The sequence below is a fragment of the Astyanax mexicanus genome, chromosome 7, assembly GCF_023375975.1.
Source record: "Astyanax mexicanus isolate ESR-SI-001 chromosome 7, AstMex3_surface, whole genome shotgun sequence".
Taxonomy (NCBI): domain Eukaryota; kingdom Metazoa; phylum Chordata; class Actinopteri; order Characiformes; family Acestrorhamphidae; genus Astyanax; species Astyanax mexicanus.
This window is the reverse complement of record NC_064414.1, coordinates 18936287-18963223: the sequence shown is the minus strand read 5'-3', so window position 1 is coordinate 18963223 and position 26937 is coordinate 18936287. Positions and strand designations below refer to the sequence as shown.

The 26937-nt window shown below is 38.1% G+C and overlaps 1 protein-coding gene across 6 annotated transcripts in view; it reads left to right on the top strand.

The window, feature by feature from the left end:
• LOC103026410 (protein quaking) overlaps window positions 1-26937 on the top strand; it is a 192855-nt gene that overhangs the window by 109518 nt on the left and 56400 nt on the right. For all 6 annotated transcript variants that reach the window (XR_007439921.1, XM_049481001.1, XM_049481002.1 and 3 more), the window contains exon 4: window positions 24170-24313. Coding sequence is in view for 5 of the 6 variants with exons in the window: in XM_049481001.1 (XP_049336958.1) it covers window positions 24170-24313 (144 nt within the window). In the remaining variant the exon portion in view is untranslated. The remainder of the gene's footprint in view (window positions 1-24169; window positions 24314-26937) is intronic.

Genomic DNA, 26937 nt, shown 5'->3' with positions numbered 1-26937 from the left:
ATAATTAAATAAATAAACTCACTGCTGCACATGCAGGATCAAACCTGGGCTGTCATGGTTGCGGTCCAATACACTACCACTGCCCCAGATAGTGAATTGGGACACGGTAGTGAAAAACGCCATTTTACGGAAATAGGGAGCCCAAGAACGAGCAGAAAGACGAAAACAGACGGAAACTATAGTCACACCGAGCGCGACAGAGAGACAGGGGAGAAATGTGAACAAAATCTGGCCAGAGTGGCTTTTTTTTTCCATTATAGTGCAAAAAAACAGATATGCTTGCAGGGCACATCTGGCCCGCGGGCCACCTATTGTCGACCCCTGGCATAGACGCTTATGAATATATCTATGCTGATGGGTGTGATGGTCTCAAAATAAGGTTTGATTAGATACATTTCTGCCATATTGTTGCTTGCTTATCTTGGCAATGAAATACGAGGGTCAACATTCAGACGTTCATTGCTATCTTCACAATGCAGGTGCGCCACACGTTTTCAACACAAGTATACCTCCACTTGTTGCCCAAAAAAGGACATGCAGCAGTGCACAAACCAAACTTTTACATCAACAATAAACAGAATACAAAATAAAATAACATTGTTGTTTCCATGAATGACTTTCTCGTGCACCTTTACAGCGTGAACGATCGGGTAATTTTTTTCTCTGTTTAGAAGCGTTGGGCTCATCCATGTAGAATTTTAAAATAGCAACACGCCCATTATTAATTAAGAGAATTAGTACATGCCTTTTGCGTGTGCAAGGTGTACTTTTCCTGTTATTACGATAGCAAAGACACACTGACATGCCCTAAATTGGTAAAATAGAGCCCCTAATGTCTAGCATCAAAGTTCAGAAATCATCTACAGTAATCAACAAGTCACTACAAATCCACTACAAATTAAAATTACAAAAAAAAATTCAGTGTACATATTTAACATAGTTCTGTTGGTGGTCAAGTTGTTGCTTGAGCAGACTAATGTTCACTACATCATAGCTACACTACCAAGTAATTGGACTTTGGTTTTTGTATCATGCCACACAAAATCGATTTTTCAGATTTTCAAATAGTTATCAAATAGATATTTTACTGGTTTGTTAGCTGTCTGCATAACATCCCCTCAGTTAATCGAGTTTTTCTGCCATTCCTCATAAATGAGCTGCTCAGCTAAATAGCAAAAAAATGTCCTTGAAGATATTCTGTGACCTTCATTTCCTTCTCGCCACCTGCCTCACCTCTCCTCTCCTCTCCCCGCCTCACGGAGCTGTGTGTTTTTGTCGCTGGCTATAAGAGCTTATTCTACCTGCACACATTTGATTAGATTACTCTCCTCTTGGGCAAGTGTCCTTGTCCTCTGTGTCATATTTCATGCCTCTCTCTCTCACACACTCACACACACACATAGCCTCGTTCACGCACGCACAAACACACACCCTGCTTAAGTGAAACAAATGCCAGCTGACACTGTGTGTGTGTTCATGGAATGCAGAATGGCTCACCAGTAGCCCAAGCAGATAAGAATAGAAATGTAACATCCAGAAGCAGAAAGTGCTGGAGGAAAACCCTGCAGGGAAACATCTGGGCGTGTCTTTGGCCTAGTAGGAGTTAGCAATATGACCCTTAAATAATATGACAATATTTCAGGGTTTTTTTTTTTTTTGTAATAATGATTATATTGATAACATATTTGGTATTTGTCTCATTATCTTTGACTTTTTTTGACTGCAGACATGTTTAACATAATGAACTTATTTCTATAATGCATTCCAAAAAAAAAAAAAAAAAAATTCCGAACCATTCCACCCAGGAAAAAGATCAAACATATTTGATAAAACTTTGATAAACTTGGGACATCATGAAAAAGGAGTTCAGTCTTTTCAAACAACAGTGCGACCGCTCCTTCCACTTTTTGCAAACGTTTCAATATTGGCCAGTGTTAATTTCGTTAAACAATCTTTGTTGAAGACCTATTTTGCAAGACGAAAACGAGAGCAAAACTAAATAAAAATGAATACTTGAAAACGAAAACTACGATGAAATTTATTACACTTTCATCAACAAATAAAAATTCAATAAAATTGAAAATATTAAGGAATAGGGAAAATATTTGTAATAAATAAAGTTATTAAGCAGTAATTGGAACACAGCTGCTCCACACAGCATCCTAATGACCGTATCCCCCGAGCCCCTCACTCTAAACCCCACACAACTGATCCATACAGCAGCTTCTCTCCCACTTACTGAATAAACATCATTTATGGGATAAGTTCAGCTGCAGTACAATGGAAAACTAAACTCTAAATATGTGGCATGTGTTTGGTCACCAAGATATTTAGAAAGGTAAGCTTGTTCAGATATCTGGAGGCAGGTAAAGCAGGTACTGCGGCTCTGTTATCTAGGTTAGCTAAGTTAGGTAGTCTGATATGTCTCTGGTTTACAGTTAGTGATGTTTAATGTCTTACTACGGCTCGCGGGCCATTTGCGGCCCGTTTCCTTTTCTGGAGCGGCCCGTGAGGTATTTTAGAAATAGAATGAAAGTTGGTCCGCTGTTAAGCAGGTTTTTATAATATGAGATTCAAAGTTTGAATGCTAGGTGTCAGAAACGAAGTCTAAAAGCGGCGAGAGTGAAGTTTTAGCGCAGAAAAACGGGCCAAAGAGTCTAAGAGCGCAGAGATAGCGCATTTCTACCACAAAAAAGCGGGCCAAAGAGTCTAAAAGCGGAGAGAGTGCGCAGTTTTAGCACAAAAAATGGGCCAAAGAGTCTAAAAGCTGAGAGAGTGTGTAATGAGACAGCTTTGCGGGCGGCCTCTTACAGAGTGCGCAGTTTTAGCGCAGAAAAACGGGCCAAAGAGTCTAAAAGTTGCTGTAATTAAGGAGTTTAATATTAAGAGACATCATGAAATGAAACATCAATTTGAAAAATCTTAGTTTACACAACACTGTCAAATATAGATATAGATAGTAAGTCAAGTAAAATGGTGTGTAAATGAAAGTAATCAGGAAAATGTATTATTTAAATTGGGATATTTCATTATTTGTTTTATTACAGAGTCTGTGGCCCGTGACTTCAAATATATTTCTCCTTCTGGCCCCCAAACAAAAAAAGTTTGGACACCGATGTCTTAAAGGGATCTGTGCATTCCCTGATTTTTAGCTAAGGTGTTTTGGTTATATTGGCCAAAAACATCTCTCTTCTCCAAGCTGCAAGACACAATTTATACAGCCTTCACTGCTTTTTACATTCTATTAAATTAATGGTAAGGCATGTGTTAATCCACTTTACGTGTAAATTAATGTAAGTTAGGAGAAGCAGCATTTTCTCTCTTTTTCCTCACCCTCACTGTTTCTGTCAAAAAAGCCTGAGGGCGAAATTCTCCTCTGTCTCTGTTTATACACCGATTGCTTTGTGTTTTAAGTCTTTAACAGATAGAGGGTTTGTTGTGCTGGATATTTTACTAAATACAGAAAACTGTATATATATATATATATCTTTGTAGCTATATGTGAACGGTGCTATACTCTGCTGTCACTGGACTGGACGAGTTTCAAATACACTTGTTGCAGTAATGTAAGTCTAATCTACTGAAACCTAGTAATGTTACTATAAATCTGTAATACAGCAAAAGTGTTCAATTTCAGAAACTTGCCTATATTTGTCCGACCATCTTTACAGGTAATTTGCTTTCAAACATTTTAAGGTTAGCATAATTCAAATGCAACAAAAGTTAAACACTATTATTTTAAAAAACATTAGCAGTAAATAATCTAAAAATAACAACAAACACAAATCCAAAATAGAAAAACAATAAAAATGCATAATACATTCTTTTATATGACTAAAATTCATTAGACTAAAACTAAACAAAAATGTTGTTTGTTTTCGTCAACTAAATCTAGACTAAAAAAAAAATAATACTAATAACCAAAAGATTAAAATGTGGCTAAAACTATTATACATTTTAATCAAAAGACTAAGACTAGAACTAAATCAAAATCACCTGTCAAAATTAACACTGCTATTGGCTTCAAAAGTCTATTTTTAATCAATAATAAATAAAAATATATTTTTAGATATCTTATTTTATAATAAAATCAAAATAGTTATAACTAAGATATTCAGCTGAATGTACACATTCCACTGTTTGAGCCTTAATAGCTATGGCCTTATGAGTGTGGACATTCATCTTATTCATTGTTTCAGAAAATATATTTTGAATTTATGCTTGATATAATAACAGTTTACATGCGTTATTAGAGTAAAATCACAGGTCTTTTCTTTCTAATCACGTCTCGGAAGCAGCAGCTTCTCGAAAGCCTGTTTTTATAAGCTACAGTGCAGCATCTTCAGCTGGACGTAAGCAGACTGTAGTGAACTTGTCCGAGCTCTCTAAACAGAAATGAGATTCTTTTGTCTCTCCTCAGCCTGAAGCACAACTTTAATGCGAGGGGAGATAGAATCTGGCAGTTGGATCATTTTCTCCAACACTCAAGGCTAAGCTTTCCACAACCTGCACATCTATCCAGCTCTCATTTAGACACATCTCAGCCTACATCAGAGACTCTGAGAACTCCAGAGTCTCTCACTCCTGCTCTCTCCAAATCTCTTTCTCAGGCATAATGAGGATGGATGATTAAAGAATATGCAGTGATTAAGGGACACCACATGTACATAAAGATGTAAACAGACAGGGTGTAAGAGATGACTTCAGAAGAGTCTTTGGTTGTGAAGTGATGCTGTCTTTATAAATATATTGTAAATCCATATTTGCATTAACAAATAGTAGTTGTAGTTACATGTCGATGCTTCAGCAGTTCTTTTGATTCCCACACAGCATCTGACTTTTACCCTTTTATCATGACATACCAAGAACAAGCAGTGACACCTTCTCATAGATAAAGACATATAAAAAGATTAAGGGCCCTATCATTGCACCTGTGCCATTAAAATAGCGTTGCCGTTTAAAAAAAAAAGGTATGAAAATGTTTGGGCACCCCTAATAATTTTCATGATTTTCCTTTATAAATCATTGGCTGTTTGGATCAGCAATTTCAGTTACATGTATCATATAGCAGATGAACACAGTGACATTTGAGAAGTAAAATTAAGTTTATAGGAGTCAGCAGAAAGTGTGCAATCATTCTTTAAACAAAATTAGGCAGGTGCATACATTTAGGCACCCTTGTCCTTTTATTGATTTGCAAGTTTTTCTCGTCTTTGCATCTTTTCTGAAGAGTGGCAACATGGTAGCCTCAAAACACAACTCTCAAATGACCTAAAAAAAAAAGATTGTTCAACATCATGGTTTAGAGGAAGGATACAAAAAGCAAAATCTCAGAGATTTTGGCTCTCAGTTTTCACATTGAGCAAATGGAAGACCATAGGCACAGTTCTAGTTAAGGCCCAAATCTCAGATAAGCAGAGGAGAAGGATGGTGAGAACAATCATAGTCAACCCACAAACCAGCTCCAAAGACCTACAATCTACACAAGTAGAGGCTGTATGGGAGAGCAAAATAAGTCTTTTCTTAGCACGCCACAAACATAGTCGCTTGAGGTATGCTAAAGCTAAAGCACATTTGGCGAAGCCAGCTTCATTTTGGAATAAGAGCTGATGAAGGTGGACATTATTTGGAGGGCGTTATGCATGGTAACGAAAAACACAGCATTCCAAGACAAACACAATAAAAATTGGTGGTGGTTCCATCATGTTGTGAAGCTGTGTAACCAGTACAGGTACTGGGAATCTTGTTAAAGTTGAGGTTCTCATGGATTTCAGTCAATATCACCAGATTCTTGAGAACAATGTTTTAAAATCAGAGATAAAGTTGAAGTTAAAGAACTGGAGTTGGATACTTCAACAACGACCCTAAACACTAAACACTGCTCAAAATGTACTAAAGCGTTCATGCAGAGGAACAAGAACAACGTTCTGGAATGATCATCTCAGTCCCCAGACCTGAATATTATTGAAAATTTGTGGTGTGACTTAAAATGCTCCAAACACAGTGCTACACAGTGCTATTTGGTGAGAGTACTACAAGGGCATGTGGTTTTAAAGAGGCACGCTTTTGGGGACAATCCACCTATCAATCTACTCAGCAGTACTTTCTCTGGGAATTTGGGACAGACTAAAATCTTTTCATACGCTTGATTTTGGACCAAGCAGTCAATAAGCAGATATTTTCAATGCACAATTTTGTCCATATCATGAATTTGAGGACCACATTTGACAGATGGTAAAATACTAGAACAAGATAGTATATAAATACAAATAAATTCCACATATTTTGTGTCTGTTTTCTCATTACATACACAACATGTTTGCTACCGATTGCCTCCATTGCTTTGGGTGTGTTTTGCCTTAGATAAGATTTGGAATGTTTGTCCTGAAACTGTGCTGCTGAATCCCCCAGGATCCCTGCATTGTTCAAGCATTTAACCACCAGGTGCGCAGCAGTTTAGAAAGCTTTGTCCACTGAACCATTCTCTGATGCAGAATTAAAGAAGGCTTTACTGCTTGAGAAAGATTCATTGTCATCACAAATAAAACTGACAAAACAACAAAGTGGAGTTATGTGTCATAACTAAGTTTTGGGAGTGAGCCACGCCCTCACTCCTCCCACTTCCATCCCTATTTAAACAGTCACTTCCTCTCTACCTACTCATTGAACAAACCTCGCACCCACCTCCTCCCCATCTTCCTCCTTCTTTAATTTTATTCTCTTCTCATGTTTCTCTTCATGTGGGGGGGGGGGCTTCGGCTTCACGCTTTACAGCGAAGCTGCCCAGAACTCCATCCCAAATACTCTGAGTTCGCTCCCCCTCTTTCTTCTTCTCTGCCCAATCAAGGGCGTGGGTCAATACTAGCAAAGTCATAAATACAAAACCCAACAAACTGCATGAGCAGCATTTCATAAAACTGAGGTTTTGTCATATTTAGAGTAACAGTAAAGACTAGCTAACAAATCTGACAACACTAAAAGGGAGTTGGGTTCAGATGGTTGGTAATTGAGGCTGAGCCTAATAACATTCTTAGGGGCCTATTTTAGCTATCTATAGGCAAACTGAGTTCATTTCTGTTTTCTGTTGCTAAGATAGCAATTCACCCAAAATTTACCTAAACACAGCTCATTTTGAGATGACAACGCCCATCGGCGTAGATATTTTCACAAGCACTGTTGCTATTTAAAAGACCCAGGAGGAAGGTGTGAAAAAAGACTGTTGGCGGGTGTGAGATAGCAATGAGCATCGTGACGCCCCTTGCGCAGGGTGTAAGATAGGACCCTTAGTGTCTGACTGAAGCCCTATCCGGACGGGATTAGTTTCTCAGGGGGTCCTGGGGTAATTTTCTCTTTTATGGTGGGGTCTCTGCGATTTTATTCCCGTCCGGAACAACCATGTATATATATATATTTTTTTTTGACATCCTCTGAAAAAAAATTAAAGGCTGAATTACCTACTGTTTTTCGCTGAAGTCCGTGTTCCTCCGGTAATTTTAGTCCCATCCGGACGCACTGAACTTTGTGAGTTTCATCACCTTACGTTTAATAAAATAGTTGTTTGTCCACTGCCAGACACCGTAATTACACTTTGGGTGCGCGATTCCACGGAGATCCGCATAAACACAACAGCGGGTGGAAATGGAGGAGCTACTGAACGCGATGTCATGTGATCGCAAAAGCCAAAAAACTTACTGGTCCTCCAGTTTTTTTCAATTGCAGTCTGTATGCAAGAGTTTTATCACTGAGTAGAAGTGTGAAATATTTTTCACAGACGTCCCCCTCAGAAACTAATCTCGTCCGGATAGGGCTTAAGAAACCTAGGAATACCCTGAAGAACAACCCTGAATCTGTAGATCTACAACTCTGCAGATCTTAGCTCCAACCCTAGCTTAACATTCTGATACTGTTAATGAAGATCTATAGTAACATCTGAATGCTCAACAAAAGGTGCATTGAATCCGAACCCTTTAGGACTGGAGGATGTGGATTGGGGGATACCCCTGGAATATACAAAATTTATATTACAAAATACTTAATTACATGTGCAACATGGCAGATGTGTTGACATGAAGTTCCTTAGGGTGTCCTCCTAGAAATCCATCCCATGCATCTTGAATAATCTAAAGTGAAATATTGATAGCACTTTTTAAAGCATCCCACACATTTTCAATATGGGATAGGTCTCGCGATGCAGCAGGTCATGGCATAATATCTGTATCTGTGTAAAGCAAGCTCTTGAGACAGCAGCGGCATGTGGATGAGCATTGTCCTGCTGATATAGCACACTGTAAAAGGTAGGACCTCTGGTTTCAGGACCCTGGTAACAAAAGGTAATGAAGACCAAAGATCAAGTATGATCTGTCATCGTATGAAATCTCATGTTCGTTCATCCTAGCACACAGAACAGAGGACAAAAAAACAGGACACATTACTGAAGATGACTCACTGATTTTCTATTATTGAGTCACTCTATGAGCCCTATTTTAGTGATCTGTAGCACATTGCACACCTGGATTTAGGGCATCGGTTTGTTTTTGGTATCATGAGAGTACAAAAAATAGCTCAAAACATGCAAAAGACATGTACTAATTCTGTTAATTAGTCATAAGTGAGTGTCTCATGCCATTACCTTAAAGAAGCAGGTACATCTGCAGCTCATTTAACCCCTTAACAGACCTTGGCCTGTATACGAACTACAGGTGCAACCCTTTATCTCTACAGTAAAATGTTATTTATATTCTCAAACTTTAAAAGCTTTGTAGAGGTTCTCCTACAGAACAGTTGGAGGAGCTACATGCTCACTCTTAACCCTTGTGTGGTGTTCGGGTCTGTGGGCCCCGTTTTCATTTTTCATCAAATGATACCAAAAAAATATGTTTTCTAACTCAAACTCATTGGCATTGGCTCATTTTATGTGAAAAACATATATCAAAACACATTTTCGATAAACACACACTGTACACACTCCCCCCCCACACACACATTTATATTAAAAACAGTATGTTTGGCCAAGGGCTAAAAAACATGGCTTCATTTGTAAATTTGAAACTAAACAAATTTGCTACTCATATCTTGAGTTTAATTCATTTTCTTTTACATTTTATTAAAAAACATCAAAAAAGAGTAGCACTTTTTAAAAGAAATGTAACATAAGAAAGGTAAAGAGCCAATATTAACCATGTAAGCTGTTTATATTGCTTGCAATTTAGGTGAAGCGAGCATGTGTAAAGCATTTTAATGTAAAACTGCTAAATTTTGCTGAATTAAATACAAGTAACAAAGTAAACGAGTAACAAAAATATGAACACCACACAAGGGTTAATAATGTTCTCTTAATAATTTTAGCTCTGGCAGTTTTACTGGCAAACATGAAACCTTTTTATGTAATGCTTAAAAATAATTCCTCAAGATATAACTGTGTAATATCAGGCAGAAATTGAACAGCTGTGCTAAACTCATCAAATACTGAGATGATGAAAAGGGTTAAGGGAACAGCAATGTTATTTTATGTTATATTATTTTCTTTATTGTGTTTATTGTTGAGTTAAAAGTTGGGTTTGTGCTCTACAGTGCATGGCTCACTTATAGGAATGGTGACTTTGATGGTTGACTATTGTCTAGGTTCATTTCAGTCACTGGTGCAGTCAAAATATAGTAACACACCAGAAATTGACCTGAACACACCTCACTTCCACACACTCACCGCCACGCCCATCAGTGTAGAATTATTCATAAACGCTGACGCTATTTTAAAAGCGTGCGGGCACAATTTGTGAAAATAGAGTGTTGGTGGGGTGTAAGATAGCAACGAACATCGCAAACTCACCTTGCGCAGGGTTCGCGTTAGGGCTTTAAAAACTACTCTATAATCTCGCACGACACCATTGCAGTTTTTAGTGGCGCTGATGTGACGAGAAGGCCAGTTTTGGCAATGATAAAATAAAAATAAATGATCACTTCTTGGCTTTGGCCTTTCAAAGGTGTTATTTATCAGTTATTTTTACATTTATGGCATTTAAAGTTCTTGTCATCAGCCCAGAAGTTCTATATCAGTGCATCTCTAAGCCTTACTAAATGCAGTGGCTTTGTAATTAGGGCTTGGTACGTTGAAAACAGAAGCATTTAACAAGTATGTGAAGGCAGCACAAGCGTATGGAGATTACCGCTGTGCTTCTCCTGAGGTTCTGCGGTCTGCTGGAGCTGCTATTGTTCAGGCTGGACCTGTCAGAGAGGCTCTGCTCCACAGTTAAGCCTGCTAGGAATTACTGTTATTAGGCCTGTCATAATTACATCAGCACCATCTAGTCATACCACAGCTACCATGCAAAAGCAGTGTGTGAGATTGCGTGCATGTATATGCGTGTGTGTGTGTATGTGTGTGAGTGTGTGTGCACGCACTAGAATTATTGCATGCAGTGTTTATTTTTATTTATAACCTCCTCCACCCCTTCCTGCAGAGAACACATATTGAGAGCGCTTGTTTATACGAGCCTCTCCGTGGCTTTTTTTAAATTAGCATTAGAGGCACGTTTCCACTATGCTAACATGAAGTTAGCCATGGGCTCATTGTTCAGCGATGTAAATTACAAGTAGTTTTATGAATTTTAAAGCCGAGTTTAATTACTGCCTTTGCACAAGCACTCGAGAAAAAAAAAAAAAGAGAGAGAAAAAAAAAAGCGCTGCACCTTTGCGACAAGGACGCCAGACACTTAAATCAAGTTTTGTCCTGCCTCGTTATGAATGAGAGCCAAATTCGCAGTGTACATAATATGAATACATAATTCAGCACCGTCACTGACTTGTCAGCCAGTCTTTATTAGCCAGCCAGGAGGAAATGGGCTGAGGAACAGATCCAGGGAAACTGCTAAATTAAAGGTGCGCCTTTGTGGGCGGGTGTGTGTGTGTCCAGGTCCAGATAAATGTGCGTGTATGTGGTGTGTGTGTGTGTGTGTGTGTGTGTGTGTGTGTGTGTGTGTGTGTGTGTGTGTGTGTGTGTGTGTGTGTGTTTGTGTGTGTGTGTGTGTGTGGCGGCGATCTTTAGCGCAGGCCGAATATTGGAATGTCGCAATTGGGAGTTCTCTAACAAAGAACATAACCCTGGATTTTTCTGTTCTCTAAATCCTCTAACAAGCAGCTTTGATGTGCTGGAGGTTTTTACACAATCACCGATTCCTCTGGATTTCAGAGCACAGCCCTCTCTCATTCTACTGCCTCTCTCCCCTCAACCTGAAATCCTCCCCTGAGAGACAGAGAGCTAGAGAGAAAGAGAGAAAGAGAAAGGGAGAGAGAGAGAGAGAGAGAGGGAGGAGCCTGGTAGGTTCTGACACTCTTTCTTCTATTATGCAGCCCCAAAGCAGCACTGAATGAAATAACTGGAGTTTCACATAAATGAAAATTTAGATACCACAGTCATCACAACGCACTGACTGATTAGATCGCATTAAAGCCGCAATCAAGAAAGACTGCAGCTGCTGAAGCAATGCCAACTCCTCAGTTCCTTTGGCATAAATCATGGATCTCATTTCCCCAAAACCAGGGCAGAGAAACAATAAAAACAAAGCAAATTTGCTTTTCTCCAAACCAAACCAATATTAAAACTGTTTCTTTTCCTGCACCCAAACAATCAAACAAACATTCCTAAACCATTTCCAGATTAAATTAAGCACTGTACATTCTGTTCTGTTTACAGAGGCATGATGTAACCCTATTGACATTACATTTGATGTAGATACTGTAGAACTGTTGTAATGTTAATATGTAATGATGGCATCATTTAATGTCTCGTCAGATAGCGTCAGATAGCTGCATTGTATTATTAAAGTGTATTAAAGCACTGAGCTGCATTCTGCATTATCAAAGATGCCAAAAGCTTTATGCTGCATTATCATAGTGGCATACATGCATAGCGCAAGCAGCTGTTAATGCAACGGTCTAATGCATTGATTACATTACTAAAGTGGCCTAAAGCATTATGCTGCATTATCAAAGTGGCCTAAAGCATTGAGCTGCATTATCAAAGTGACCTAAAACTTTGGGTTGCATTATCAAAGTGGCCTAAAGCATTGAACTGCATTATCAAAGTGGCCTAAAGCATTGAGCTGCATTATTTAAATGACCTAAAGCATTGAGCTGCATTATCAAACTGACCAAAAGCATTGAGCTGCATTATCAAACTGACCTAAAGCATTGAGCTGCATTATCAAACTGACCTAAAGCATTGAGCTGCATTATCAAAGTGACCTAAAGCATTGAGCTACATTATCAAAGTGACCTAAAGCATTGAGCCGCATTATCAAGGTTGCGTAAAGCATTGAGCTGCATTATCAAACTGACCTAAAGCATTGAGCTGCATTATCAAAGTGACCTAAAGCATTGAGCCGCATTATCAAGGTTGCGTAAAGCATTGAGCTGCATTATTAAAGTGACCTAAAGCATTGAGCTACATTATCAAAGTGACCTAAAACTTTGAGCTGCATTATCAAAGTGACCTAAAGCATTGAGCTGCATTATCAAAGTGGCCTAAAGCATTGAGCTGCATTATCAAAGTGACCAAAAGCATTGAGCTGCATTATCAAACTGACCTAAAGCATTGAGCCGCATTATCAAGGTTGCGTAAAGCATTGAGCTGCATTATTAAAGTGACCTAAAGCATTGAGCCGCATTATCAAACTGACCTAAAGCATTGAGCCGCATTATCAAGGTTGCGTAAAGCATTGAGCTGCATTATTAAAGTGACCTAAAGCATTGAGCCGCATTATCAAGGTTGCGTAAAGCATTGAGCTGCATTATTAAAGTGACCTAAAACTTTGAGCTGCATTTTGAAAGTGACCTAAAGCACTGTGTTGGTGGTCTTTTAACATTTATTGTCATATGGCAAAACTGTTGGTGCTCACTTCTGACAACAGCCAACAGTAATAAAATAATGCGTTTGTGTGTGTGAGAGAAAGCGAGAGAAAGAGAGAGAGAGAGAGAGAGAGAGAGAGAGAAGGTGATAAACAAAGTGTATATCTTTATTGCTCTAAAGTTGTGTTTGCCTACATCTGTTGTGGTCATTTTCCCGCGGTGTAGATCTATTGCTGAAAAATCTTTATCGCACAATCTGACCTGCAGCATAACTTAATTTGTACCGTCTGCCAGCGGAATTTGGCCGAGATTGAATTTGCAGCATTCTGTGCAGGGCGACACGCAATAAACCAATAGAACGCTGTTATTGAACAGCCTACAGTGGGCTTAAAGCAGAGGAATTTGAAGTTGTCGTTTCGGAGGTATGTCGGATTCATTCCAATTGATTCTCACAATAGGTCTGAATGTTTTGAGTGTGTTTCTGGTGGCTGTGTTGCAAGAAAAAATTATCACAATCAGAAAAAGGGGAAACTCATACAATATTCCCCTGAAAATGTTGACAGACTGGGGTTTGTGTAGTTCTTCCCAGCAGATACCAGATGTCAAAAACATTGAATGTTTGGTTAAAAATCAAAGTAAAATATCAAATAACAAATTCAATAAAAAAACGAAGTTCAGTTGACTTCAAGTTCCAAAGTTGTTCAGATGTTAAATTTCGGTTCTAAATTAAAGTTACATCTGTCAAAAACAAAAATAGGGTTAAAAATCAAGCTCCATCATTGTACAGATGTTGATGTTAAATTTTGGTTTGGAAATCAAAGTTACATCTCTGTCAAAAAACAAAATTGGCTTGATGCTACGCTCTATCATTGTACAGAATTTTGATTTTTGATTTTAAAAACACAAGCTGCGGTTGACTTCAAGCTTCAACATTGTCCAGATGTTAAAATCAAAGTTATGTACTGTATCTAGCATAAACCCATACTGAGTTGACATCAAGCGCTCACATTGTACAGACATTACAGTTAGATAGGAAATAAAAAACAGATCCATCTAAACAACATTGTTTGATGTCAAGCTCAAACATTGTACAGATGTTCAGTCTTGGTTTAAAATCAAAGTCACAAATCTGTCAAAAACCAACAGTGAGTTAAAACAACGTTCTATAAGCATCCTTAAATCAGTTCACTCAGTGGTCATCTTTGCAAAGTCATAGCTTAGTAATATCCACTCATACAGGGCCAGCCTTCCATCTGTTTGAATGGGAAAAATACCAAAATACTCTGAACTGAAAGCCAAATTATCATTTTACATCAAAATATTTTGCATCTCTGATAAAATCTGTCAGAAATCTCTTGCATAGTTTGTAGCATTTGGCTCCATAATGCACAAAAATATTTTTTTGGCTGGTTATGGCTGCTGCACTTGTGCAGATCTCCTTATCAAGAAACATATAAACATAATCAGCAATCTGATTGGCTCTTTTTTTAAGTTACAGTACATGTCCATCAAAAACCAGCATTCTTTGTACATCAATCTCCAGTGTTGACTGGGGTTTGTGTAGTTTGAAGATACTGGTCAGCTACACGAGATTCATTACACCCAGGACTTGAGAATGCTCTTCCATTCCTCCCATCCCTCCCTCTTCCCTGCGTGTTCCTCAGCCAATTAAAGCTGCTCCCCCTCTCTCCTCTTGAGCAGGCTGTGATATTAGTTCCCAGCAGCCTCGGCGGTAGGGCCAGCTTTGCTCCAGGGCAGTGTTATTGCCTCTGTGAGGATTACAAAGGAACTGAACAATGGATTTATAGACATTGATTAGGCTACTGCTCAGCTACTGGATGGCCAGCCGGAGAGGCAGAGGAGGAGGGAGGAAGAGGAGGAGGGAAGGAGGGAGGGAAAGAGAGAGGGAAGGTGTAAACAAAGGACTGCACAGCTGGACATGTTTCCTCTGTGGAGCGTTGAGGGAGCGTCACCTTGACTACCAGCCTTTCACCAGCCGCCCTGCAGGGTCTGGAGTGGACGTGATGTGAGACAAGCTGACCGGACCCCGAGAGGGTCCAGCAGTGCGTGCACACACTCGAACAGACACATATATACACACCCTTTACACACACGCAATAGGGATGTGGAACTCGGCAAGAACCTGACAATATGATATGTATCACAATACACTTGTTATGATTCGGTATATTGCCATTTTGTCTGCGATATTTTATGAATGGCAGTATATTGAGATTTTTGGGGGGAGAAAACTAAAACAGTATAAAAAATATGCAGCTTGTGTACACTGTGCAGCTTGATTCAAGGAATCTCCAGTGTGTCTTTGCTATTGTAACGGCGGGAAAAGTAAGAATTCTCTTGTAAGAGTTAATAATTAGGTAAAAAAACAGGTAAAGAATACTAAATCAGGCCCGTAGCCAGCATTGTTATGGGGGGGATCTTTTTCCCCCAAAAGTGGACTTCATTTGGCTCTCTACTCCAATGCCCCCTAAATACACGAGCATACTTCAAACCTTTTAATTTAGACATATTTTATTCATTATAAGTTTGTTGTGAATCTGTTGTTGCTGTCCTTATTTGTTCATCTGTTGCTCCCCACTGTTAACATAAATTTTATATAAATGTAAGTGTTACTCAAACTTCCTACATCTGTGATGTGAATTCATTGTCTGTCTCTGTTGCTCACCTCAGTTGTCTGTTGCTTTGTTCCATTGTCTCTGTTGCTGCCCTCCATTGTCTGTCTCTGATGTTGCTGTCCTTTATCTGTCTATCTCTCTACTATTGACATAAATAGATAAGAATTACTTCACTATCGGTATTGTCATTAAAACTTAAACATGAATTAATAATAATATAAAATGAAGTGTTCTGTCTTATTCAAATCTTCCTACAACTGTGCTGGGACTTCGTTGCCCCCTCCCTTCAGCTCGCTGAACTCGGCGCCTGATTGGCTGACAGAGCTCATGTGCATACCGTCTGGCATACCGTCTGGTCATTAGATATGCTTGGATTCGTGGAGCGACCAATAATCCGCTTTTAATAACACGTTAAAGTTGATATTGTTTTTTTTCTGCCTCAAATTATTTAAAGCACTGTTTGGATATATGTGAGAATTACTGGTGACTGGATTGCGTTTTGAAGGTAAGAGTGTGGGGGAAGCGCTGGAGGGGGTTGGGTGTGTGTCTCGTGTGTCCTGAGGTAAACACAAAGCGAAACACAAGCAGATTTAAACTGTAAACACAGTTCCGTAATCCGGAGAGGCAGACGGTTCGAATGGTGTATAACATGTCCGCATTCGATCAAATATGGACGTACGAAAAACGCAAATATGAAAATAATATTTCATAACTAAATAGGCATATTTCGCCCTAAATGTTTATTTTCTGAAAGGAGATACGGTTAAATAGGCTAGATAACTGAACAGCTTTAAAATGGCATATTGGGTGTCTATATTGAACCTATAAGTATTCATAAACACAGCCAGATATTAAATATGATATTTTTCTGGCCCGCCGGCGGGCTAGGGCGTGTTAAGAGGTTAACCCCCTTTTTACACCTCTGTACTGTATTTTATATATGGCCGTAAAATACACTCTAGCTTGATCGTCAGAATTGCAAAGTGAGTGACTGAATGTTATTGTCACTTAACCTACATTTCTTAAAAATCAACTAAAATCCAGACTTTGGAGTTATCGCAATAATAACAGTAATAATCCGGTGTTACATGTACAATATACTATTGGGCTAAGCCGAGCCCGGCACTGTTAATGCAGGGGAGTTGTAAAGAAATAGAAGCCCTGCACTCAGCAGCTTACCGATTTTGGGCCTTTTTTTTGAACAAGTCACCAATGTTTTGGGACAATGTTACCGCCGTTTTCTTCCGTTTTCGCTGCTTGTCTTCTTTTTTACCCATTTTCTCAAGTAACTTTCCCCTGATTCTTATTCTTTCCACAAGCTTAGAACAGAAATGGGGGAATTGCCGCCACCTACTGGATTGGTGTAAAACAGTCTGAACAAAATGTGTAAAGAGAAACATTAACAATTTTTCTTACTCGTCACTACTCTGGGGGCAGGGGGGGGGGGGATTGTGGTGGCTGAGGGGGGGATAGGGGGGATGGGGGGGGGGGGATCGAACGAACCCTTCGATCCCCCCTGGCTACGGGCCTGTAAATGTGCATTTTCAATTTAATATACTATGTGAAAATACTAGGGGTGTGACGAGACACTAATATCACGAGACGAGACGAGACACGATACTGGGTTCACGAGAACGAGACGAGACGTGATTTAAAAATAAAATTTTAAAGAAAACCTCAAAAATGAAAAATGGCCTGAAAACTAGAGTTTTATTTGACAAAATCATATAACGCAAATTAAGCAGACTGGTTTTTCTCACACATTGATTTTATAAGAAATAGAAATAAGAATAAGAATAAAAAATAAAACTTTTCTAGGTCTTATATAGTGCAAACAATAAGTGCAAACCACAACCAGTCATATTAAGACTATGGTTTGTGTTTTTTTCTCCTAAATCTCTTGTAATTTAACTATGCAGAACCATAACCAGTCATATTAAGACTATGCTTGAAGTGCAAACAGAGACAGAACATTTTTTTTTAAATACAGATAAAGAGCTAAGGGATTAGTACAGCTGCGTCACGTGTACGATTTACTTACAGTATTTACATATGGTTTGTGTCTTGTTGGTCACTCTGATACAGTTTATTGTTTCCACTGGAGCCAAAATGCAGCCAGACATACAACTTAAAAAGGGGGTATGCAGCCTATGCGACTCATAGGGGCGCTGCACTGAAGGAAGCGCCAAATGAAAGCCCGAAATATTCTTTTTTTTCTCAAGAGAAACAGCCAAACAGCCAATCAGCGCCCCCGGGGGCGCTGATACTACGTTTGCATACACCACAAACAGAACGTCCTCCTACTGTGTTGGCAGATCCCGCTTAAAAAGTCCACACTAAACAATTTTTTTTCCCCGCGAGACAGGACGAAAAATATCATCACGTCGAGATCTCGTCACACCCCTAGAAAATACACATTAAATATACTTTCTCTGTATTTCCATAACATATATTTTTAGGCAATATGCCCTTAATTATATGTTGTGTTGATATAATATATAAAGAGTCGCATTAAATACTGCATAAAGTGCACTTTGAAGTGTTTTTCTTTTCCAGTAGCATTAAGGTGTACACAATATGTGCATCAATACGCAAAGTAGTACATTAGCAATATGCTTCAAGTGTATTAAAAATAATGTTTTCAAAAAACACGTGCTTTAATATATTAAGTTTGCAGAAGTTGTACGAAAAAGCACTCAAAAGAAGTTTTTTTGTGCTTTTATGTTGTATTTAAATATAGCTTAATTACAACTTAAATATCCCACTGTGCAAAAGGACACTGGGCCAGATCCGTTTTGAATTGTGCCGGATCCGGGCCAGATCCTTTTTGCTATCTGGGATACTTAAGTTGACATAAGTTGTTCCAAAACAGTACATTTAGTTTGTATTTAAATACATATTTTAATTTTTAAAAGTCAATGTTAAGTATACTTTCAAAAAATATACTTAATACACTTTTCTTTTACAAGTAAAAAGGTAGCAGTGAACGTTCGGCTGTTGACATCTGACTAGGTTATTTTCAATCAGTGGTGCACCGATGTTTTCTATTGCCAAGGTAGCAATATGCCAGAAATGTACCTGAGTCATTTCATATATTCAGAAGCGCTGTTGCTATTTAAGCCTTGCAGGTGAAAGGCGTGAAAATAAACTGTGCATGTGGGGTGTAAGATAGCAATGAGCATCGCAACACGCCTTGTGCAGGGTGAAAGATTGGGCCCAAAAAAATACAATACTGCCCTCTAGTTCCCAGGGTTTAAACACAACACAAATTAAACCACTGTCTTCCACCAATCTTTACATGTAAACTTCAGAATAATAATTCAGAATTTATACTGTTTTTGAAAATCGATAAAGCTTTCCAAACCATAATATTGTAATCGTTAGGACCGTTGAAATAATTTTAAAAAAATTATTACGTATTAATCACACAATTAATTAATTGCATTTTTTCTTCTTAAGACTTAAACTTTTGAAATTGATTTTTAATTGTAAAATAAAAGAACGGAGGGGGAAAGAGTGAGAGTTTAAAGACGTTAAAGTCGTCCAGACAGACGGTCATTTCCGGTTAAGAGTATGCTGTGCGCTATTGGCTGCCACTTCTCACCATTATGTGAGTGCTGAGTATGAGTGGTTGTGTGTAAAAACGTGTAAGTTGTGTAAAGTGTTCTTGGGTTTCTAGAAAGGTACTATAAAAGTGTATTTTTATTCATTCATTTAAAGCATGTTAATTACAATACTTTACTATAGCCATTATTTTTGTACATCCCTGACACTCAGATAGATAGGCCTACATCAAGGCCTGTCATTAACCTCCAAGCAAAAACTAAAACAAAAATAATAATATAACAAAAAACAACAAGAAAACACACACACTTACACACACACACACACTAGAGGACCCTCCTGGGCGTGTTTTTTGCATGTTTTTTTTTGTTTTTTGTTTTTTTCAGAGTGATATTGACTGGGTGGTCGTGGGTGGGCTGCTGGGCTGTGACAGCCAGGCACACAGGATCAATTTTTAGCGCTTGTCAAAACCAAGGACAGCCAAGTAAATCAGCCGAACAAAGGGGGAAAAAAACACAGAGCAGGAAAAAAAAAAGGAAGTGACCTAATACAAGCGTGCCACCTCAGCATCAGATGATAAATCATATCAGGCGCATATGATGATGCTAATGCTGCAATATTTTCCCCGGTCGCATCAACCCCCCCTCCCCCCCACCTCCCTCCAAAAAAAAGAGGCAACAATGGAGCCCTAATGAAAATCAACAGGCGCAAAAAATGCAGCAACACAGACGGCAGCGCTGATTGCCATCAATTTCCCATTTGCTGGCACTAGGAGAAAAAATGAGCACTGTTTGCATATCTGATTATTGCATAAATCATATCTTAAAGGTTTTTTTTTTATTCACAGTGGAAAGTAAAAAGAAAGCCAAGCAGAGAAGCTGTAGAGCTGCACTTTCTCCTTAGTGAGTACAGGATTGTAGATAATGTACGAGTCTCAGTCTACCAGCAGTAACAGGACATCAATTTGATATTAGAAAGACCTTCGACTCTAGCATTGTATAGATGGTGAATTTAGGAGTTTGAAATTAAATTGGCTGGGTCTACGTCATTAGGTTGATATCAAGCTCCAGTGTTGTACAGATGTTAGTTTGGTTGGTTGGGAATCAAAGTGACATTCGCTATCTATCAAAAACGAAAACGGATTTGCCATCAAGAACTAAAGTTGTACCGATATTTTTGTTGAAAATGTGTCGAAGATATGAAGTTGAAGATGTGTCAAAAATCAGCATTGAGCTACAACATTAAGCGTTAAACAACAATCACAGTCACATATCTGTCAAATACAAACATTTAATTGACATTAAGCTCCAACATTGTACAAATGATAAACCTTGGCTGGAAGTCAAAGTTACTGTCAAAAACCAACAATGGTTTGACATCAACCAGATACAGATGTACAGATGTTGAATTTTGGTTTAAAATAGATACACGATAGACACACGCGGATACCAAACACCAAACGGTGTCTCAACCTACATTCAGCCTGGTAACAGCCAGTGTCTGTTGATGTTGGAGGCCGGCTGTTTTGGGAGCTGAGTTGAGTTGCGGTTGTAAATCAGCTGTGTGTTGCGTATCTATTTGAGTTTTATGTACAGCGCTGCAGCTGTAGTGTGCTTTGTTGCTGTGCTCCACTACCCTGAAAGCCTCTGCCACTGTTTGTCTTGAGAGTCTGTTGCTATTTCATGAATCTCCTTTTATAAAGCAGCGCATTACCTCATGACACCTCTGGTAGCATGCGGCAGATCAGAGTGGCAGCACCTCTGTCTGCGGTGTTTTAAGTTGATTTTCTCAGCCTCTCCTGCTTTGCCCTTGTTGGTTGTGCTCTTTGTTGGAGAAGTGAAAACACAGCAACGTATCGCACAACAAGAGCTGGAGGCGAAGTGGAATTCTTAATGCTGAAGTTTTGACAGTGAGGATGCCACGCTCAGATTTGAACTGCTCTGAGACTCATTTTGATTCGTGGCAGATATGCTCTATTCCCCTTTCACGTGATTTAAGAATAAGGTCAGACTGAGTCAGAAACTCATTCTAATTCACTGACAGTGTTCATGGAGGTTGATGATATTAGCCATTTTCTCAGTGATGGTTTGGGATAGAGATGCATGAATGCTGATACTGGTATCAGGAATCGGTTCCTACACTGAAAGAAATTAAGAGTGAAGTTTCGCAACTTTCTGCATTCGTTTTTTTATTAAATTAAATTTCAGATAAATTTAAGTAACTTCAACTCGATTTCAAGACTTAAATGTTACATAGAGTAAATAAGAGAACTGATCTTCAGTCAATCCTTTCTTTTATTAAACTTTACTTCATTTATTTTTGCTGAATCAATCCTTTCTTTTAGTAAACTTAATTACTTCATTTCTGCATACAATATTACCTAATTACAGTTACTTAATTTATACAATATTGCTCAAATAATTTATAATTTAAAAAAAAAATTCAAATATTAATATAATCTCAAAGATTTATTTTGTAAACAGACCAGGTCTCACTGTTTCAACACATGAATGGCATGTAATACATTCTTTTTAGTATACTATAAAGAATGTATTACATCCCAGTGTTGAGACAGTGTGATATGTGTTTTAAATAAAAATATTTTAATTTCATTGTATCATAATTTATTTGAGTAATATTGTATAAATTAAGTAATTGTAATTAGGTAATATTGTATGCAGAAATTGAAGTTCAGTTGACTTATTTACTCTATGTAACATTTAAGTCTTGAAACCGAGTTGAAATTACTTAAATGTATCTGAAATTAAATTAACTTAAAAAAAGCAAATGCAGAAAGTTGCAAAACTTTTTTTAAAGTAAATTTTATGCATATTTTTTTTGTGCATTATTAAACAGATTCTCTTCCTTTTAAACTCCACCAGAAGCATGATGGGAAATAATCTCAGAAAGAATCCAGTTGCAAATAAAGACCCTGCAAGGTCCCCCGTCTTTGCAAAATCTTAGTTTGTGAGTAAAAAGTCTGTGAGTAAAAAGTCTGTGAGTAAAAAGTATGTGAGTAAAAAGACTGTGAGTAAAAAGTCTGAGTAAAACGTCTGTGAGTAAAAAGACTGTGAATAAAAAGTCTGTGAGTAAAACGTCTGTGAGTAAAAAGACTGTGAATAAAAAGTCTGTGAGTAAAACGTCTGTGAGTAAAAAGTCTGTGAGTAAAACGTCTGTGAGTAAAAAGACTGTGAATAAAAAGTCTGTGAGTAAAACGTCTGTGAGTAAAAAGTCTGTGAGTAAAACGTCTGTGAGTAAAAAGACTGTGAATAAAAAGTCTGTGAGTAAAAAGTCTGTGAGTAAAAAGACTGTGAGTAAAAAGTATGTGAGTAAAAAGTCTGTGAGTAAAAAGTCTTTGAGTAAAAAGACTGTGAGTAAAAAGTCTGTGAGTAAAAAAGACTGTGAGTAAAAAGTATGTGAGTAAACAGTCTGTGAGTAAAAAGTCTTTGAGTAAAAAGACTGTGAGTAAAAAGTCTGTGAGTAAAAAGTCTGTGAGTAAAAAGTCTGTGAGTAAAAAGTTTGTGAGTAAAAAGACTGTGAGTAAAAAGACTGAGTAAAAAAGTCTGTGAGTAAAAAGTCTGTGAGTAAAACATCTGTGAGTAAAAAAACTGTGAGTAAAAAGACTGAGTAAAAAGTCTGTGAGTAAAAAGTCTGTGAGTAAAAAGTCTGTGAGTAAAACGTCTGTGACTTGTCTTTAAATGTGAGAGGGTGTCAGACTTTAGTCTATTAAAAGATTTTTCAGTGTTTTCAAAGTCGTCTAGTGTATGGTTAGCATAAGCAAACCATCTTTATTATTATTAATTATTTTATAATGTGATTTTGTTACTACAAATATGTTACTAACTGTTGCATTGCACTGCTTTACATGTAAAAAGTATTTGCATCTTTTACATCTCTGAGGCAGAATTTTGTTCCACTCTTCTGTCCAGAGAATTTTTTCATTCAGCCACATTGGAGGGTTCTTGTGCATGAACATCTTGTTTAAGATCTCAATCAGACTTTCATTAGGCCGCTTCAAACTCTCTATTTATTTTCTTATTTCCTTGGGGTGCTTTGGATCATTGTCCTGCTGCAGAACCCAAGTATACCTAAGCTTGAGGTCACAAACAGACGGCCATCACACTACCACCACCATGTTTTACGTTCAGTATAATGATCTATTTTCTGAAGTGCTGTAAGATTCTGTAATCTAGATGTTAACTACTCTAGCAAGATGTTAACAATTCTAGTTTATGTTAACTAGATGTAAACTTCTCTAGCTCATATTAGGTGGACATTTCCTAGCTAGCCAAGCTAATGTATGCAAGATAAGAAGTAAACTACCATGTAAACTGATATTAGTTAGATGTTGACTATACTATAGCCACTGTTAACTAAGCCCAGAAGCATCAAAAATGACCATAGCTACTTGTTATTATTACTAAAACATCAAATTTGTCACCAGGGCCAAGACAAGGTGAGACAAGTGCTGATTATAAAACACTGTCTTATTGTTAACACAGATTCCATAGGGATTGGTGCACAATGTACAACTAGTAAACAACAGGGCAGCAATAAAAAGACAACATACCAGAACGTAGTGAGCCAGAACACAGTTAACAATAAAGAATACAGAGATTAGGCAAGAGAGCAGTCAAAGAGAAAAAAGCAAGGTCGGTAACTAAAGATCAACATAAGAACTAGAGGGCTAGACAAGAGAGTAAACTAAGGGCAGAAAATGGACAATAACAAGAAGGCAAGACAGCTAGGAAAGCGTGTCATAACAGAGCTAGAAAACTAGATAATACTCGGCGAGGAGCAAAGGAAACAGTGGGCTATTTATACAGGTGAACACGGGTGTGGGTAATGAACAATCAGAATGTAGGTGAGGATTAACGCTGCAGTGTAACGTAGTCATTGTAGTCCATGTAGTCTATTGTAGTCATTGTAGTCCATGTAGTCCATTGTAGTCATTGTAGTCCATGTGCTGAGAATGCTGGGAAATTGAGCTTTAGTGGAATTGTACTGAAGGGGCAGACTGACAGCATCAGGACTGACAAAATCAGTATATATCATTGTGAGTGAATATAGTTTTAAGGTTTTTTTAAGTAAAGTTTTATCATTGTCTGCACTGTTTTTATTTCCAGGAGGAGCAGAACCGAGGAAAGCCAAACTGGGAGCACCTAAATGAAGACCTGCATGTCCTGATTACAGTAGAAGACGCTCAGAACCGTGCCGAGATCAAGCTGAAGCGGGCCGTGGAGGAGGTCAATAAGCTACTGGTTCCTGCGGTGAGTGAGGGCTGAAATGTGTGGCTTCCTGCTGCAGCTCGTGACTCTTCCTCTTCCTTTTCAAAATGCCTTTTCACACAGCTCAGATTTACTTTTTACACAGAAATTGATGTCATGCATGTCAGAGTGACAGAGAAGTGAACATCATGAGACTAATGAAAAAAATGCCATGAACTCTGCCTTGTGATAAGAGCTGTGAACTCTGCTTATGTGGAAGGTTACAGATCATATTAATTGTACGTGGAATATATGTGCAGGGGACATTTTCATAGTATGATACTTTTGTTGTCAAAGAAATTGTTGCAAAAGTAGTTAGTGTCATATTCAGATTGTATTCAAAAATAAAAGGAAAATAAAGGTTACCAAGAATAATAAATGATTCAAGTTTTAAACTGATATGGGACATGCAATATTAATTGAGCTACTTAATAAGCATTTAGGAATACAGTCCTGTGATAATCCATCCCATGCAACTTGAATATTTTTTGAAGGTCAGCTCTTAAGACATGAGCAGCATGCGGACCAGCACTGTTCTTTTGGAACTGGGCTCAGGAGTGTACATTCAGGGTGTACTCACACTAGACAGTCCTTGCCACGCCCGGGCATGGTTACCTTCCAAAGCACAGCTTATTTGATTAGTGTGATCGCTCCAAATCATACACTGAACCATTCACTTGGACTCAAGCACGGTACGCATGCAGTGCCCTGATGAAAAAAAAAAAAAAACTTTATTGTACTTAAAACATATTGAGAAATGTCTAAGTATGCTGTGAATAAACATAAACAGATGTATGTACTTACTTAAAATATATTAAAAGTACATTAATATTATGCTTTCAACAAATGTGCTATGAAGTACACTTTTAGTTTCATGTAATTTAATATACTTCTAAAATACTTATTTCCAAAAATTATTTTGTACATTTTTAGCAAAGTGTGTTAAAAACAAATGTTACAGTAGTTCATTTAATGTACAATGTATCATGTAACTTTTAAGAACTAAATTAAATTACTACATTTAAAAAAAATTTAAATACATTTTTAACACAAAAAATTGTAGTACATTATATTAAAATATATTTTCATACCCAACGAAGTGTACTAGAAGTGTGCTACTTACAAAAGACAGGAACAGGAAGCATATTTGTACTCTAATGTAAATAGATTACATATATTTAACATCAATTCTTAGTACATTTCTAATTTACTCAGTGTATACTAGTGATACAGTTGTAACACTCATTACTTGTATTATAATTTTACTGTAAGCACATTTAAAATATGGGGTTACATACATTAAGTAATATGTTTAAATGTTACTTAAGTTTATTTAAAATAGTTTCATTTTAGTACAGTTAAGTACACTCAGCACAATTTAAGTAATACTTTTGTACTATTTTTATACAATTAAAGTATAATAAGTACAAAAACGTTTTTTTCACTAGGGTATAAACGTTCCTTGCCCAAGGCGGTGTTGTGCTGGATTCAGCACCCCACCAGAAAAGCCACTAAGTACGTAACCGTGACTAAGTTAACTGTGACTTTTGGCGCGTATTTCTAAGTAAGTTCAAATGGAATCATTTTTGCTTTTATCAAGAAAATAGTGCGTATGCGCACCGGAGAGAGGGTGCTTTTCATGGCTTTTTGTCACAACACCGGCAAGCCCACTGAGCCCACTGAGCAGTGCGTGACAACTTAAGTGTGCTCGGGCACGGATTGTTTAAACGCAGAGCACAGTGCAGGCTGGCGGTGGAATGGGGAGGGGGCAAAACCGTTTAGCTCCACTAAACTAAACGCGATTCAACTAAACTTAGTTGCTTAGTGTGCGTACACCCTCAAGAATGTAGAACCACTGGTTGTGGGAGCTTATTAACGTAACACAGAGCTGTCAAAGTGTCTCTAATTAAAACAAAAAGGTGATCTGGCATCTAACGACATTGTACATCTATCCACCAAGTTTCATTCCTGTCGGTTGATTGCTTTTCTGTGCAAAAATGCTTTTTGGTAATGGGTGTGTTTGCAGGGCACAGTTTTATAGTATGGTATAGAATGATCACTGACGGTAGTATGTACTGTGTATGTATACGTAGGTATACACATGTTTGTGGGTGTGTGCTGGGTTTCCTGCAGTTTTGACCTATGAGTTTACCTAGCAATTTCTCTGAACCATTTCACATGGCATCAGGTGCTTATTAGAGTATTCATTTCACTCAGAGAGGCATCATAAAATCAGCAGACAAAGTGTTTGCCCTTTAAAACCTATTATCTCTGATTGTATTGCTTTGCAGGCCACAGTATATCTCAGCAGAGTAGTCTAACATGCCCGATGACAGCTGTGCCCCAGCCAACACGTCTTTTGACGCTTACGTTTTTTTTATTAATTGGCGGGTTGTTTGCGCTTTGTTGTCGTGTCTCTTGTGCGATTGCGAGGGTATGTGCGTTTGGGTTCATATGCACTCTCCTTTGAGCTGGTACACATTTCCCCATTTCATTTCCATTCATCGTCATGTCACTTGATGAGCAGGAAGCGAAATTTTCTCTCATCTCTCCTGTGAAAGAGGAAGCACTGTTTTTTCCCTCTTCAGCTGAGCTAAGAAGGAGGTGTGTGAGGGAAAAAGGCCAGA